The sequence below is a fragment of the Dasypus novemcinctus genome, chromosome 25, assembly GCF_030445035.2.
Source record: "Dasypus novemcinctus isolate mDasNov1 chromosome 25, mDasNov1.1.hap2, whole genome shotgun sequence".
Classification (NCBI taxonomy): domain Eukaryota; kingdom Metazoa; phylum Chordata; class Mammalia; order Cingulata; family Dasypodidae; genus Dasypus; species Dasypus novemcinctus.
The window spans coordinates 24,382,494-24,399,775 of NC_080697.1; the positions used below are offsets into that span (position 1 = coordinate 24,382,494).

The window sequence follows — 17,282 nt, forward strand, 5'->3', positions numbered from 1 at the left end:
CTCTCCTTGATTTAATGATGGCTCTGTGCTGCCTGCTTTTTTCCCCATGATTTGTGAAGATAACAAGCTAAGGGAAAAATAAATAAATAAAAATAATAAAGACCCCCAGCTGAATGAAAGGAGCATGGGAAGTGCACGTTAAAGCAAAAGCAGCCGTTCTCTTCATAAGAATTGGCCAGTGATGGACCAGGGGCTAGCGCTTTCATCTGAGGGGTCCAAAGCTGTCCCTTCGTTTGAAATCATGACGGAAGAACACGGCCATACCACACTAGCCCCACAGAGGAGCAGGCAGGCATCCTGCCAGACTTTCCCGAGCTGCACTTCTCCAAGCTTTGGTCCCTGGATGATTAAATGCTTCCTCAGCGGAGACACCCACTGGGGAAGAATGTGTCACCAGTGCCATGACCCCCCTGGCCATGCCCTGGATGCCCAGCGAGCTGCAGGGCTTGGAGTAGGAGGACACTCGTGCTGGATTTCGTGTGGGATGCAAAGCTCCTGGCAAATCCACAATGAGACACGGAGGGGAACAGGGTTCCACAACACAGCAAGCAACAAATTTTAGAACTGGCTCTACTTGAATTCTTTTTTAAAAAAAAGTTGAAACTTCAAATCTAACGAGAGTTATTGACTTGATGAGCTGTTCCTTGGTGGCACTGCTTTGCAGCTGCAGAGCCAGATGTGTGGCAAGTAATTTAGGCCCCAAATTCCCCAGAAAATTTCTGGAGGAAAAAAATGTGAAAAGAAAGATTTTTTTTTAATATAAGAAGCCCTGATATGTATAACACATACTTGAAGATGAGGACAAGCCTTGAACTTTGTCCACAATCCCACCAAGTTGCAGAGTTGCAGTAAAGATGTGGAATCAGCCAGCAAGCAACAGCAACCTTGATCAAGGAAAAGTGGACAAACCCAAGATGTGTGTGCAAACACACACACCCTTACTTACATAGGTACCAAAAGTGTTAACAGTAACCATTTTTAAATAATCTGGCACAAACGATCTCCCCCACTTTTTATCTAATGCTGGGGAAAGAGGAATCTATTTTCTCCATTTTATAAATGTGGAAACCATCCCATCTAGAAGAGATTAGGATGACCACATTCAAGCAGAAAGGGAATTTAGCTCTTCAGAATCATGGACCTCTCCCGTCCCTGACCTCTTGTGCTCACTTGAGAGCTCATCTCCTGAAGAACAGTCCAATACATTTCACCAGATGATGGACAGAGAGAGACTGGGAGAGAAGATTTGAATGGCTGCCTCAAATCTCTCTGATTCTATGTTATTACCAGGCTCCCTTTATTCTGTCCTCCCAGGCTCCCCACAAGGAAAGATTCCAGTTCTGACCTATCATTAGAGGGAGATTAGGTCATAAACACCACTGATTCAACCTAGAGACAGCAGGGTTTTTCACGGAAACCAGCACGGCAGGTGGTCCAGGGGCTCTGGTGGGAGGGCTGGGGATGGCAGCCCAGGTCCCCCTCTTCCTTCAGCACCCCTCCCTCCCCATCACCAGCCCTATTTCTACTTATCACCTTTCTCCCCTCTTACTCCAAGTCCTAACCAGCACTTTGTTAGAGTGCTAGCCAAGCAGAACCCCCCAGGATGCCCAAGGCAGCATCCAAAGGAGGATCTTTTCCGTGGCCATTACCTCCAACCTGCCCTATTTCATAAGCTTCTGGAGGGCACCCGGCTCTGGGATCTACCACCCCAGGTCACAAAAGTCTAACTGCCCCCTCCCAGAAAGGACTGGGTAGAGCAGGGAGGTTTCTCTAGCTTTTGGATCACCTTGGCAGATACTCAGCTTCAGCCACTGGAATAAGCCCTGGATCCAGGGTTCTTCATTCTGGCCATCACCTGAAAGTTTTAAAAATGACCAATGCCCAGGCCCAACCAGAACAATGAAATCAGAACTTGTGGTGGGGGGGGGTCCAGGTATCTGTATATCTTCAAAACTCCCGAGGGGACTCTAATGCACACAAGGTTTATAACTACTTCTCTAGCTCATTTCAAAATTCCCTTTACTGGATAATCGGCCTTGGCTACCATGACCCAACCCCAACTGCATCCTCTCTATCATTAGGGGAACATAGAGTCACATTCAAAGAGAGCTACCTCCCAAATGGGTTAACCAGGAAGAACTCTAATTTCTACTCACTGTAATTCCCCTTTATCATTACCATGGCAATTAAGTCTGGCTAAAAACAAGGAATTCGAATAAATGGTTGCATCCAACAGCAGTAGCAAGTTAGAGGCAGAACCCTCAAAACCCAGAGAAATAATCATTTTGTGAGAATAGGAAGGTTTGTGCAAAGAGCAGGGGGAAAGGACCCTAAATGCAGTGATTCAGGGCCAAAGCCATGGATAGTGAGTAGAGAAATGCAAATCCCTTTGCTAACCATTCCCTAGGATAGTTGATTTTCCTTTAGAAATGTTTTAAAACAAAGTACACCATTCTTTTTATTTGTTTCTTCCTGAGGTACCAGGGTTGGAGATTGAACCTGAGGCCTCTTATATGGGAAGACGGCACTCAACCACTGAGCCACACTGGCTCCCCTGAGTTGTTTTTTTTCATTTGTTTGCTTGTTGTTTGTTTTTCTGGTTTTAGGAAGCACCAGGAACCAAACCCAGGACCTCCCATTTGGGAAGCAGGTGCTCAATCACATGAGCCACATCCACTCCCCTCATTTTTTTTTTCTATCTGGTTGTGTCATCATCTTTTTGGTGTGTCTCTTGACTGTTCTGGGGCCTGCGCCTCACCATGCCACACAGGTCTGGAATGACTTTTTTCTTTTTTTTACCAGGAGGTCCCAGGGATCGAACCCAGGTCCTCCATATGGCAAATGGGAGCTCAATTGCTTGAGCCACAGCCGCTTCCCTCCCCTCATTTTTAAAATATGGACAGAGTATACCCTAATTCTAAGCACTCATGAAAAGCAAAGCAAACCAACACAAACCGAGGTAGGAAAATGAAATGGGTGCTCTATCTTAGTTCCTGCCTTGAACAGAAGGAGGGATGCTCAATAAAACCGTGTAAAACTTCCAGTGTTACAAGCCTTTCTGTCCCATCTCGCTTAATACCTACAACTAAACACAGAGGCTATGCAAGGGACGGTCACATTGTCCTGCCTTGGAGGGATGGTAAGCAATGGAGAGAGACAGGAATAGGATGTTGTGCTTCCCAAACTCTGCTGCCTTAAGTTCTAGCAACCTCCCAGAGGCACGGGGGAAGAAGGGGAAGACAGAGAGAAAGGAGGTGAGAATTTGGCCTCCCCCACAGCCCACCCACCATCCTCATTCCAACCACACAGCTCTGCTTTTATCTGCCTTATGGGCAGCAGTCCCAGCTGCAATTGCACATAAGGAAAGGAAAACAACTTGAAAGTTGTCCATGGCCATGTCAAAAGAGCAGTGGGGTTCAGACTCATCCCACTGCTGACGAGCAGGTTCTGTGTAGGCTGGGGGGCATATAAAAACATCTCGGGCACAGTCTTCACCCTCTACACATCTTGATTCAGCTCTCTGGATGTGTCGGAGACATAACGAGGGCGTCCCTGGACATGTGTGTGTCCTGCAACTCCTGTCCAGCAATGAGGAGTCCTGAGAGTGAGGATGGTGACTGCTGGGAGCCTAACCCCTTAAACCCAAAGGTTAGGAAGAGATCGTTGGCCGCAACACTTCCACTTCCCCCACCACCATTCCTGGCTCTAGACGTCATGCCGGGCACCAGGACTGATAGGATGGTCCCACCAGCCTGAACATCCCCCTCTAGAGTTAAGTCAGAGAACAGGCTCTGGTAGCAGCTAAGAGTCTCCAAGCTCTGCACACAACACCCACAGGCAGAGTCAGAACTGGCATCAGGAAGGCAGAAAGCCCTTTTGAAAGATGAAGGCCCACCCCCTTGGTGGGCCGGGAAGACTTCTAAGTTGTAACTTCTGGCACACAGGGCCAGGGTTCAGGCAAGAAAGCCCTATAGTTTACGATATCACCACATCCCCAAGAAACTGGGCCCAGAGTCCTAAATAGGAACGCCCCTGCTTCTGGAAAGGCCTGTCTTACCAATGGCTTCCTTCCTGAGAAAAGCCTTCTAGAAAGTGTATGTGCTGGATCCCTCAGGAAGAGCTATTCTATTTCTCATGATGCTTCATCTTCCTCACATGCCTTCCCCTCCACTCTGCTCAGCACCAGGTATTAGATGACCAGCCCCAAAATATCCCTGGAGTGGAATGGCTCCTTCCAGTCCAGCTATTCAAGGCACAAGAATACCTGAGCAGGCCCAGTCCAGAGGCATTAGCTTGCAAGAAGCACTCCCATCTGTGGCCAAAAGGCATGACCTCACCCAAGTGGGGCGTGGGGAGGGGAAATGAGTAGGGACACAAGGCCACACCAGCAGCCCACTGGGTACCGTGGCTTTCTAATCACCAGGCCATGGGCAGATTCTATGGCGACAACTTTGGTCCTCGGCTTTGAAACTTTTATCTGATGTGGTCAGGTTTTTTTGTAAACACTCTCAAGCCCTCGTCAGATGAACCCTGCAAAGGGAATAATCAAAGCATCAATTACAGACACATTTATATTATAGCATGTGTGTTCACACATGTGGACTCATCACAGACAGGGAGCAAAACCAAAGGCCGCATGGATGAAAAAATGACAAGCAGTGGATGTACCAAAGGCCACATGGATAAAAAAATGACAAGCAGTGGATGTACCAAAGGCCACATGGAGAAAAAATGACAAGCAGTGGATGTACCACAGTGACACTCCTGAGCCACGTCTCCACAGCGAGCCCAGCCAGCAGGGCCTGGGAAGCCACCTCGCTGCACCTCTGGCTTCCTACCCCAATGGTCAGAGCTCTATAGACAGAACTGGGACCAACCCAAGGGGTCCCAGGGAAGGACCCCTGAGTTCTCCCAGTGCTCAGTGCCACTTCTCAAACAGGAGCTTTTGCACTCACAGAGCAAGCTCTCCTGCTAGCCCCACTCCCTGCAGAAAGAACAGCCGTTTCAATCGAGGCGAATGCAACCCATATGTGCCGTGTCCGTCCCTCCTTTGCCCTCACTGTCACAAGCAGGCCTCTGCCACCACTCAGAGGAAGCAGCAAACAAGCCCCGTTAGTGGGTTCACTCCACCAGGAGGATAAAGGAGGACCCCTAGGAATGAAGCACAGAGCTGGTTGAGTGGGGAATACCGAATGGAAACAGACGGAGAGGACCTGATGGAACACAAGGCCACAAGGACTGTGTCATAAAGGCTTAATGTCTGCAGAGGAGCCAAGGAAGAAGCAACTGTTTGCAAGGAAGGGACGGAGAAAGCGTTCTGTATTAGTCAGCCAAAGGGGTGCAGATGCAAAATACCAGAAATTGGTTGGTTTGTATAAAGGGTATTTATTTGGGGTAGGAGCTTACAGATACCAGGTCATAAAGCATAAGCTACTTCCCTCACCAAAGTCTATTTTCACATGTTGGAGCAAGATGGCTGCCAATGTCTGCTAAGTTTCAGGTTTTCTAGGTTCCTCTCTTCCAGGGTCTTGCTCCTCTCTGCGTTCAGGGTTCCTCTCTTCCTGGGGCTTGCTTCTCTTTCCTCTGTGAACTTACTTTCCAGGGCTCCAGCTTAAGGCTGCAGCATCAAACTCCAACATCAAAACTCCAACATCAAAACCCCTCAACTTTGTCCTTTGCCCTGCCTTTTATCTGTGAGTTCCCACCTCCAAGGGGTGGGGTCTCAATGCCCTAATGACGTGGCCCAATCAAAGTCCTAGTCATAACTTAATCACGCCCAGATACAGACCAGATTACAAACATAATCCAATATCTATTTTTGGAATTCATTACCATATTCAAACTGCTACAGGCCCCATGCAGGAGGTAGCATCTAAGCTGGGCCGCAAAGGGTAACTGAGATTCCCTTGGGCAGAGAAAAGAAGGGGAAACATCCCTGATGAACTGAGCAAAAGCAAAGGGTTTGAAGAGCATTTGCACAGAGCAGGAATGGAGGAAGCCTAGGCAGGGGCAACAGGGTTGGGTGACATCACAGAGGGCTCCAAAACCTCAGCTGCATTCTCCATCCCAGCAGGAAGGAACCACAGAAGGCTTCAGAAGAGGGAGATGGTGTGACAGAAGCCACGCCAGAGGAAGATTCCCTGGTGACAAGACACAGGGCATCAGGAACAATATTCTACTCAGAAGGCTGGGGCAACCATTCCCATCGGTGGCAAAGAACAATACAGAGACAAACTCAACTGGATTTAGCAAGATAAAATGAAGACTCAAGGATGAATGTGTGGGTTCAAGCCGGTATGACTGGGAACTACACCCCTTGCTGGGAAGGGGCGCTAGAAAAGAGCAGGTGCATGGGAGAAGACGGGGAGTGTGATCTGGGATAGGTGAGTGGAAGAACCTGAGGTCAGTGGACAAGTGAAAAGTCCAAGGCTGAGGAGAAAGGGCCCCTTCCTTTGCAGATCTGCAACAGCATCTCTGCCTTCTCTGTGCTTTCAGCTGGATGGTTCCACCCCAGGGAGGACATCCCAGTTAGGGGGTACTGTGGGGTGCTGGGGCCTCCAAACCTCTAGTGAAAACCTTGAGCTCACATTAGCAGAAGAGAGACTCAGGATCTCTTCTCACACCAGGGGCTCCTGGTCCCTGGAAATTCAGAGTCAGTAGATCTGGTATGGACCCCCAAGATCCATACTTCAAGTAGTTCCCTGAGTGTTTTTCACAATTATCAGACATGAGAACGACCCGGTGGACTGTTAAAATACAGATCCACAGTTTCCGCCAGCAGATTTTATACGTCAATAGGTTGGATGGGACTCAGGAATCTGAATTTTTAGAACACACCCCAGGTGATACTGATGCTCATAGTCTGCTGACCACACTTGGACCATCCCTACTCTCTGCAAATGTCTGGGTAGGACACTCCTGCAGCTGGAGGCTCCTACCTCTGGTTCTGGTGGCAGCGTGTAATTAAGACAGGTGGACACAGGTACCCAATGCAGGATGGAATAATGATGACCACATTTGAGGGTATACTACGTGCCAGATACTTTCATGATGCCTTGACAGTCACAATCCTTCCCTATTTTGCAGATGAGGCAACTGGGGCTTAAAGGTTAGGCAACTAGCAAAGCTCGCACAGCTGCTAAGCAGTGTAGCCAGGGCTGCAGCTGTGTGGTCCACATCTGCCACCTGCACTGACACACGGGAGAAATGTCAGCAAGTTAGTGCCCTTCTCTCTGGCCTCAGTAACCATTCCCACCTTCTTCCTGGAAACATGTGTCCAAACAGCTCAGATGCCATCAAGCCCAGGGAAACCCAGTGTTATCCCCAAGAGGCAACCCTCGGTGAAGACGCTGCCTTCCATCTCCGTGACTGCCCAGCAGGGCTGATGCCGTCTCTGCCCACCCTTTGCTGGATGGAAAGGGCAAAGGGTGTTCCCTTCTGTCCCACACAGGGTCCCCCTTACAAAGATCTCATTGTGCAATTCTCAATAGAAGGCTCTGTCTTAGGGTAATAATATTATTTTCTGCTGCTGACATGTCATCTCCATTTTTAAACTGGGGATATTCAACTACATTTTCCTCTACAGGCAACACTACTGCAGACAAAAAAAATACCTTCATGCTGAATCACTGCTTCTTTCCTGGATTAGATCATGACCTTTAACCCTCCCTGACCCAAGGTAACCCCCTGGCCCCGGAAATACACAGCATGGGGGCAAGTGGAGATGCATTTGCTGGTGTGGGTGATATGGTTTAGGGAAAGAGTCAGAAAGATGGGAGGGCCCGGGGTAAGGTGGGTTTTGAACAATTTTATTTCAGTTGCTTGTTTCTGCAGTGGGCACATCTGGCTTTCACTTTAATCCATTCACGGTGCCCTCAAACATGTATTTCTCAATAATCAGAACTCATCAAAACATTCTTATTGAAGGTGCAGGTTTTAAGTCACAAAAAAGTCACTTGACGCTATTCCTCTTTGCAAGGCTCCCTCTCTGTAAAGCTTGCCACAGCCACTCGCACACTCAAAGCAATCCAGACTAGCACAAAGAAAAAACATTTTGATTTCGTCATTTTTATTATTACTACTTATTGCCTGAGGAAAGGGCAAGCTAGTAAAAAGTCTCTATACATCAGTAATCATGGGTAGTTATTTGCCAGAGTTACTATTTTTCTCAGGTTACAAAAGCAGTGGCGTGTAGGGATGACAACTCTGGCCACACACCACAGCCACCTCTGATTACCAGTATTCTTTGAGGCCTGCTCATTAAATGCCCCTACTCTTTACAGTAATTTATTGCATAATGGATCCCACATTAAAATGCACTTACTTCCTGCTCAACTAAGCAGAGCCCGCAGCCTTCTCTCCTCCCCTTCATGAGGGATCTGCCCGGGCCCCTGGGCCAGGTGACATGCTTGGCATGAGCACAGGACAGGTGGAGGCAACCTCACTCCTGCACAGAAGGAACCTGCCACGATGAAGGGGAAAGGCTGAAGAGAAGGTCAGGGAGTTGGCAAGAAGGGATCCTCCCACGAGGCCAGGGTGTGTGGGAAGGGACAGCAGGGAAAAGACAGGAAGCAGGGAAAAGGACCCAAGAATGGGCCACGTGTGAGGAGTGCGGAAGCATTTTCAGGAATGCAGGAGAGAAGAAAGACAGGGAGGTAGAGAAAACAGGGCCTTTATGTATCTGCCATGAGAGGAGCATTGGGTTAGAGGCGAAATCTGTCTCTATGGGGAGTGGAAGTAGCTCAAGTGGCTGAGCATCTGCTTTCCATGTACAAGGTCCTGAGTTCAAGCCCTGATACCTCCTAAAAACAAACAAATGAAAAAACCACCTCTCACTGGGGAACAGATGTAGCTCAGTGGTTGAGCACCTGCTTCCCATGTATGAGGTCCTGGGTTCAATCCCCAGTACCTCCTTAAAAAAACAATCTGTCTCTGTGCTCCATGAATCACCAAATACAAGACCTGGAAAGGACATGTAATTCCATGTAGTGCAAACCCTTCACTGTACAAATGAGGAGCTAAGGCCTAGAGAAGTGAGGTGACTTGCCCGAGATCACACAGCAAGTCAGTGCCAGCGGTGAGAGGGACCAGGACTCAAAAGACAACGACTCCTGGTTGGGTCACTTTCCGCGGTGGAGGGTTCCTGCCTGGCAATTCCTCGGATGACAGAAGTCACTGACCACTCACTCAGGAAGTACTGTGTATGGCTTAGTAACCCTCCGTGACCATCGCGGGCGTCTACACAGTCCTCCACGCTAACCTCAAACTGAGGCAGAGCAGAACCTGGACTTGGCCTTCCCGGCTCACACCCAGGGAGTGTGTGCTTCGCCAAGATCAAGCGCTTTACTGCACAGCCAGGCCCGGAGGAGGGGTGGAAGCACCCGCTGGTTCCAAGTGAGTCTTGGCACAAGTGACAGAATGACAGGCTTCTGCACTAGCCCAGAGTCCCCAGGTTTGTGTGAAAAGGCCCCCTTTCCAAATGGCACCCCCATTACAAGGTAATGTAGTAGTAGTAGGGCTTAAATTTAGAGGCTCTTACTGAAGTCTTGGCAGTGAAGAAAAGGAAGTGAGTGGTCCCTGATCCTTCAGACACTGAAGAGTAAGGCAGAGAAAATGTGAGGTGAGTGTGTGATTTAAAATGCTCAGCCGAGGAGGGGCTGGCAAAGAAACGTCCTTCAAGTTCAGATAAGCCTACAGACACACTCCACAGCCACAGGTGAAAAGTCAATCATTCCCCAAAATGCTGCCATAGAGACAGGTTTTCCCAAAGCATAAATGGCCAAGTTCTTCCCTCTTTTACCCTCTCCTGAACTAAACTGCAAGCTTTTAAGAGAGATACACTTTCACTCTTTGATAAAATCTTTTTTTAAACTATATGCCTGATGGGCAATGGTGCCACTGGCCTTATCGCCTCAAAAACAAGATGAGATTTGTCAAAGGGACAATTGGTAGGCCAGCTGGAAGCTGACAGTTCACAAGCAAACTGATAACATGTGTGTACTCTGACTCCAGTGAATACACTCTTGATGAGGCTAAAGGAGAATCACAAAGCCCTGGGAAGACCTGACGGGCAGGACTGGCTCTCAGTGCCTGGCCCCAAGAGTAGAGACTCTGGTAATTTCTGCCACCTCCTCATTGCCCAGCATGGAGTTATGGGTGACAAGGACACCCATACCTCTCTCAGTGCAAACCCAAACTTTAAAAGAACAAAGGAATGTGCACACCTTGCAATGGTAAGGCAATCTTCACATCTAAAGGACAATGAATGCCTGTGGGTCCTCTTCAAGCAGAACTGTCCAGTTCCTTTTATGTCAAATCCCAGCTAGGAAGCTATCCCCCACAGCTGATGCTCCCATCACTGGAACAGAGGTTCCTGGATTAACATTTCATTTGCCGCATCCCATCCTCATTCTGAGAAGATGCACTCTCAGGAATATTTTAAAAACCAAATCAAATACCTACACAAAGTGGCTCCAAATCAACAGTTTTCACGATTCCTCCAAATGCTGTGTTTTTAAAGTAATCACAACCATATCACATTTTTTTCAGTTAAGGAAAACAAAAGTCCTCAAGCAGAAAAATCAGGAAGTGATTGCTTTTATCTTACCGCAAATCTCTTATTTTAGAAAGACAAACGGCATTCTCAAGTTTAAATGGAGAACACAGAAGTTTGATAGAAAATGAGGGTAAAAAAACAAGGCAAATGATGGCACATTCTCACCCCCTTATGTGACAGACCAAACCAATGGTCAGTTCAACAACTTTTAGGAGAAAAGAATCAAACAACACAGGCTCATTTTCCAACTCTCCCAGTTCCCAGGCACAGAAAAGACCCTTTATGGCTGTCTTACTGATCATGGTGGTTCCCCCAGCCAGGGATGCCTTGGTCCCTTGGAAGAAGTCATCCGCAGAGGTCATCCCCTGGTCAGGCATCTGGAAACGGGTATGGACATCAATTCCTCCAGGGATTACCATCCTCGAATGAGCCTCGATCGTCTTCACCCCTCCTGGCACAATCAGGTTTTCTCCTATTTGCCTGGAAAAACAGGGTCGGTGATAAAGGTTATAAATGAAATGTCAAATCCAACTGTAACTGGCAGATATTTTCACTAAGCCATAAACAATCCTTCCCTTTGTTCCATGGACTTCTTGATTACTGTGATTACTCTCAAAAAGAGCATTCCCAGGTGTCAGTAACAGGGTGGTATATGGGAATCCTGTATTTTCTGCATGATTGTTCGGTAAACCCACAACTATTCTAATAAAGAAAAAATAATTTAAAAATAATAATAACAAAAGAGAGCTCTCCCTACTCCCTACCCCCAATTCTGCACACTAGAAAACAAAATTTAAATAAGGCACCAGATGCCCCAATCAAAGTGTAATTACCAGAAAACCCCTAAGATCCAACAATAACAAGGCCTCAGGACATTGACATAAAATGTCTGTCTTTACAACACGCACAACCGAGCTAATAATCCACAGCAACTTCCTCCAAATCTAGTTGACTTGACATTCATTTTCACCATATCCTTTGCAATATAAAGAAAAGAAGGGGTGAGGGGTGGAATGGGCAAAAACAAAGCAAATATATATACAGAGGGAGAGTGAACACTAGGATTGAAACTACTTTAAAAATTTGGAAGCATGTAATTATCAATTCAGAAAATAAAGGTAGAAAAATTAATTGTGTTGGGGCACAAATTTTCATTTTTTTTTAAATGTTTACTCTATCATTTTTACCAATTTTTTAAAAAGGAAAATTAATCAAGGAGTAGTTGATAAAGTTCTGAAAGAAATTAGTGATGACTAAAAATAGTATCCAGGTCTGCTAACTTCTAGGCCAGTGTCTTTCTGCTAGACCAGATCATGCTGCCTTATAATTGGGGGAAAATGGAGCATGAAAGTCATGGTATTTGAAAGCCTGGAGCAAAAACTGTTACAAGCAAACACACATGGAGAAAATATTAAACGTGGAAATGTTAAAACCTATTTTAAGTTCATAAATCAGAATGCGAGTTTCTAGGCAACAGTCACATCCAATCCAGTTCTCCACTCCTCGGACTGGTTTGCTGCTAGCACTTGATGAATGCTGCTTATTTAAAAGATGTCATTTGCTGCAATGTTTGTCTTAAACAGATGTGCTATTTCTTCAGAGCCATGTGAGCTGTCCCAGTAGGAATGGCACGAGGATACTGGTATGCACTCAGTTCACTTAACCCTCTAGAGTCCAAGAATACCCTAAATCAAGAACTGCTCTATTTTCCTCCTTTGTAACATAATATACAATAAACAGAAGATTAGTCTTATTTGTGTTAGTCACCACTTAATGTAACCTAAAATTCCCTTAAGATTAGGCAGTGATTTGTCTGTGTTACATGGTAATTAATTCGGTATCCTTCTTTGGCTCCTCCAGCTAGGACTCTTTATTAAGAAAGCAGATGTGCCGTCTTGAGAAAAGAGCCTGTATTCCACATTTGTGTCCTTTAGTTGGGCAACCAATCCCAATTACAGTCTAGGAAAATCTTAACTACATTCAACATATCATAAACCAAGTGTTGAACTGGCAACAAGAAGATACTGTATCACCTTGGTTACAAACAGTAAAACACATGACAATGCTTAATGAAATAGATGTGAGTTTATTTGTGGCTTTTGCATTCTCTTAATCCCAGTTTTCAGATTCACTTACCACCAGTCAAAATGGGTTTGAAACAGCTATCAAGGTCATCACTCTCTCAAGTAACTAAAGCTTGATACTTTGAGAGCTGTAGGTAATGCTTCGGAATATTGGAAGCTAAGCAAATACTTCAATAAAATGAATTACACTTACTTGATCAACCCATCTTCCATGTATATGTCTGCATAGAAGGACTGGTCATCATTAACAATTTTACCTCCTTTGATCAGAAGACGATCACTCTGAAACAAAGAAATAGGAAGGTCACACCACAGAACTGACCTAAGAGAAAAGGGTTCATAAGGAACACTGGTACTAAGATAAATAGGCTAAGCACATATTTTCACTGTTCAAAAGTGGTGCTTCAAATAAGGCAACTTTAGAAAGGTTCAGTGACAAAGGTGAATCCGTATGTATTGACCTATTCATCACCTGATGAGTCAGAACATACTGGCAGAGTTACCAATGGTAAAAGAACGGACTCCTTTAATTAGACCTGCAAGAAAAAAAGAGAAGAAAAAAGAAAGCCTAGCAATCTCACATTGAAGAACAGTGAAAACATTTCAGATAAAGACAATTTTTAAATGGCTTTAGGCTAAAACTTCATTTAAAAAGAAAATACACCCACATGTAGGAATCCCACTTCTTGGCAGATCTGCGCACAGAAAATCGACCAAAAGTCTGTTGTCATGGGATACTCAACACAAACACACTTAGATCATCTGTAGCAAGGTTTCAATTCAGTATGTCCTTTATATTGGCATTGATCTTTGAGGTAAATCAGTGATTTTAGTAAAGAGGGGGCTAAAGCTTCAAAAATACACTATCTTCACTATTAAGCTGTTAAAAAAGGGTAGTTTTATGATAAAAATAGATGAGATGGCAATTCTAAAATCTAGTACCACTCTGAATTGTTGATGAACTTATATTTTATTTGGTGGTGTCTGTTCAAAAAAATATGTATGAAGGGCAGCACATAAGGTCCACATTATAATTCATACCTTGCCCAAATACTACTGATGGAATGGAATGTTAAAATCCTGGGTGTAAGTGAATGTCCACCTGTGTTATTCTAGACTGGGTTTAAACCTTACAAACTAAACCACATATTGCCCTTTAAGAATGCAACACATTTCTTTAGAAGATGGCATTCATTTTGACCGTGGATAACTCAAAATTTATTTACAAAATCATACACCCTGCTAATGCTATTTAGTACCAACCCAGAAAGAAAATAATAGACAATCTTTCAAAATGTGCAATCTACTAGGGATCTAGGAAAATAGGTATTTTCACACAGAAATGCACATACACCTGGAGTTTAGAAATTATTTATTCTTTCTCTAACATATCGGGGAATAACGAGACCATTTTAATTTTGAACACTGTAGAGCCTTTATCCTGCTGTAGGCTTTAGAAAGAGTTAATATTCCACAGCAATCCCTGTAGAAGGTAAATTCAAAGACCTTCACAAAATCGTCTCAAGTACAACATGTCATCAGAGCCTCAAAACAAATCTGTGAGGTCGACTGGAGCCAGATTCTTCTCCCCATGGCTGATAAGGAAACTGAGGCTCAGGGAGGTTATGCCACTTGCCCAAGGTGACCTGATCTATTGGCTTTCCTCCATCTACACTGATTCCCCCTTCTCTCCAAAATGGCTAGCTTGCCAGCTTGGAAGCAAGAAGGAATTCTGCCCTTCACCACCTACTCCCTAAGCCCCTGCAGTATCTGTCCTAGCCATCTTCCAGAATCCCCCCAATCTCACACTGAGAAAAAAAAAGGAAACATCGCAGCCCCTTGGATTCTAGTGCCTTCCAGAAGGCTTCTTACATAACAGGCTGACCATGGTTGTGGAGGGAGGGAAATAACACTACAGGTTCTATGCTAATGCAAGAGCTTTTTTTTTAAAGGTGAGGGGTGACTCTTTAAAAACTGGTCTTGTTGCTAGTTCGCTTTTTAAATTTTTTTCTCCCCACCCCCACTGTCCAAACCAAACTGCCTTGTTCATTCATGAAGAGGGCAAATTATTTGAGTCTTGCAAGAAATCTGCTCCCCACCCCCACTGTCCTGACTCACCAGACTCCCTCCTACAGTGCAGGGAACAGAGAATGTTGGATCCCCCTTACCCAGGCTTTGGACCTTGGGTCTTTTGCCTTCTAGAAAAAGCTAGTATCCATCCTCCCTGTAGGACAACCGAGCTCATTCTATAAAATCCTCCTGAGCACACGCCCCCTCCCTGGTGCATTTGTTCCCACATCTCTCTGCTGCAGATAGATGGGTGTGCCCTTGTGTACAGAGAGGAAGCCTGGGGGCGGGGGGCCTCAAAAGAAAACCAGAGATGGAAAGCAAACCCTCAAAACCAGTGCTAAATGCATCTTGCCTGTTTTTAAAGATTCTTCCAGTGTCTGCCTCGCCCTGGGTTCTACCCGGGAATCAGCTGGCCAAAGGCAATCGTACATCATTATATAACAATGAATTCCCTCGCTTTCCTCCCTCCCTGGAATTTCATTCCGGGATGCTCTGAACTAGTACTTGCGAGATTTTTCCAGGAAAACAAGGGGGTGGGGGGTGAGGGAGAGGGCGGCAATGGGAGCAAGAACCTGTGTCCATCTCTGTGCAAATCCGTCTCATATGTTTTTTTTCCTCAAGGTTCAGAAAACCACAATCACAGGCCTCTGCACTGCAGCCGACACCCCCCGGCCGTCCCCATCATTGTCTGGCCGGGGCCCCGGGCCGGGCCATCTGCTCCGCGCGTCCGCGCAGCGCCATTACCTCCCGGGCCGGCCCGGGCGCTGTCCCCAGCGCCCACGAGACGCCTCCCGGGCGGCAGAAGGGGCAGCGAGAGGCAAGAGGGCGAGTCCGGGGCCCCACCGGGGTGCCAGCCGCGAACCAGAGAGCGAGAGAACCCACTGAGACGGCCCCAAACGGTCCCTGGTCAACAAAAAGCCAACGCCTGGGCCCCCCTCCCCCTAGCTCACAGCGCGCCCGTTTTGCCTCGGTTCCCACCCCATTCCGCTACACCCGGCCTGTTCAGCATCCCCCGGCTGTCACTACGCCTCGGGGCTGGAACCGGCTCCCTGCGGTCAGGAGCCGCAGGAAGACTCGAGAAAGCCCTTTATCGTGGGGGGTGGGAGACCAGGGAGGGACCCGCTTTCCCAGCTCGCCCTCGCGGCCCGCAGCCCAGAGAACAATATCCGAGCTCCAGCCATGCATATTCAATCTGGCATCCATTTGCTTACACCCCGCGGGCGAGCACTGCAGCATCTCGCCCTGACAATAAAAGGATACAGCGGAGCTGGCGCGCTCCCCGCAGCGACCAGAACGCACTGACGCTCCTGTTTTAATGCCTTGCACACTGTGTGACTTATAATTCTTCATTATTGCATCTCCCGCCACCACCACTATCGCCTTCAGCAATAGAGAAAAAAAAGTTGTGTCCCTCTCCCAACCCCCTCTTCTTTAAAAATCCCTTAGATGTTCTGGACCACAAAAGGGTCCTGGCAGACCGCAGATTTCCCAAGTGCCAAACTCACCGTGATGCGTGGAATATTTTTCTTCCCCTGATAAGACATCTCTCTCCAGGGAAAAAAATTAATTTCAAGAGGGCAGCTTTATAGCAAAAAAAAAAAAAAAAAAATTGCCGGGGAATGGGTTTGGTATTTTTGCAGGATCTAAAAAGGTGCAACCGCTCAGCTGGTCTTGCTGGTAACAAATTTCAGGAACGTAGAAAATAAATGCAATCCTCTGGCTCTCTTTTCTCCTCTCCTCCAACACAGCCCCAGCTAGGGCGGAGAAAAAGAGAGCGAGAACAGGAGGGAAGGGGGTGGAAATAAACTACAGCAATAAAAGCCTCGGTTCAAGTAGGCCTCCGCGGCGCATGCGCCGCCAGCCACTCCCTTTCCTCTCTGGCAAAAGCCTTACGCTTCGAGAGAGACGAGCGCTGATTGGCCAGCATGGTGGGATATGCAAATGAGGGTAAACGGGGAGGGGCACGGAGAGAGCGCGCGAAATGCTGCAGTAGAGGCTGAGGGCGGCGTTCGGCGCGTGCGGCCGAGCTGAGAGCGCGCGTTTCGCGCCCTTTCTTTGGGCCTGGGCAGAGAGAACTGTAGCTGGCAGCAGCCCCAAATGCAGCATCAGCAATGCAGGGACAATGGAAGGGTGCTCATTACGAACCGGGGAAGCAAGAAAAAAAGCCACCAGCCGCTCGGGGCTCCGGTGCAGCGCTTGCGGCACGCACTCGTTCGCGCGCACAGATGGATGCCCGCCCGCGCGCCAATCCGCGGAGGCTGCCGCTGCATCCCCGCGTGGGGTGACTGTGCCGAGCCAATGGCTTCGCTGGCGGCGAGCTCGCGACTGCACCGCTGGCCGGCGCCGCGCGGCTGAGCCCTCCTCCCGCCCTTTCCTTTCGCGAAGACTCTCTCGGCCTCCGCCCAGGACTCGACTGGGGAATTCAACTGCCGCAGGAGGAGGGAAGGGAAACTGGGCAGCGGGGCCTGTGCGCCGCGCCGACCACGCCCGTCGGCCGCCGAACCCGAGAAGGTCGGGCCCTCGGGGGCGGCTGACGCGGGGGCCGGGTCTGGTGGCCGGGCCTGGCTCCCAGG

At 47.5% G+C, this 17,282-nt stretch overlaps 1 protein-coding gene across 2 annotated transcripts in view; it reads right to left on the reverse strand.

The window, feature by feature from the left end:
- Positions 1 to 17,282, reverse strand: part of DPYSL2 (dihydropyrimidinase like 2) — a 113,614-nt gene that overhangs the window by 62,131 nt on the left and 34,201 nt on the right. The window contains exons 1-3 of one of the 2 annotated variants that reach the window (XM_004466513.4): positions 16,215 to 16,944; positions 12,833 to 12,921; positions 10,851 to 11,035 (exon numbers count right to left, since the gene is read on the reverse strand). In XM_004466513.4, coding sequence (XP_004466570.1) covers positions 10,851 to 11,035; positions 12,833 to 12,921; positions 16,215 to 16,253 — 313 coding nt within the window. In that variant the 5' untranslated portion in view covers positions 16,254 to 16,944. Of the gene's footprint in view, positions 1 to 10,850; positions 11,036 to 12,832; positions 12,922 to 16,214; positions 16,945 to 17,282 lie in introns of those variants that run through there. The other variant, XM_004466512.4, reaches the window with a different exon arrangement.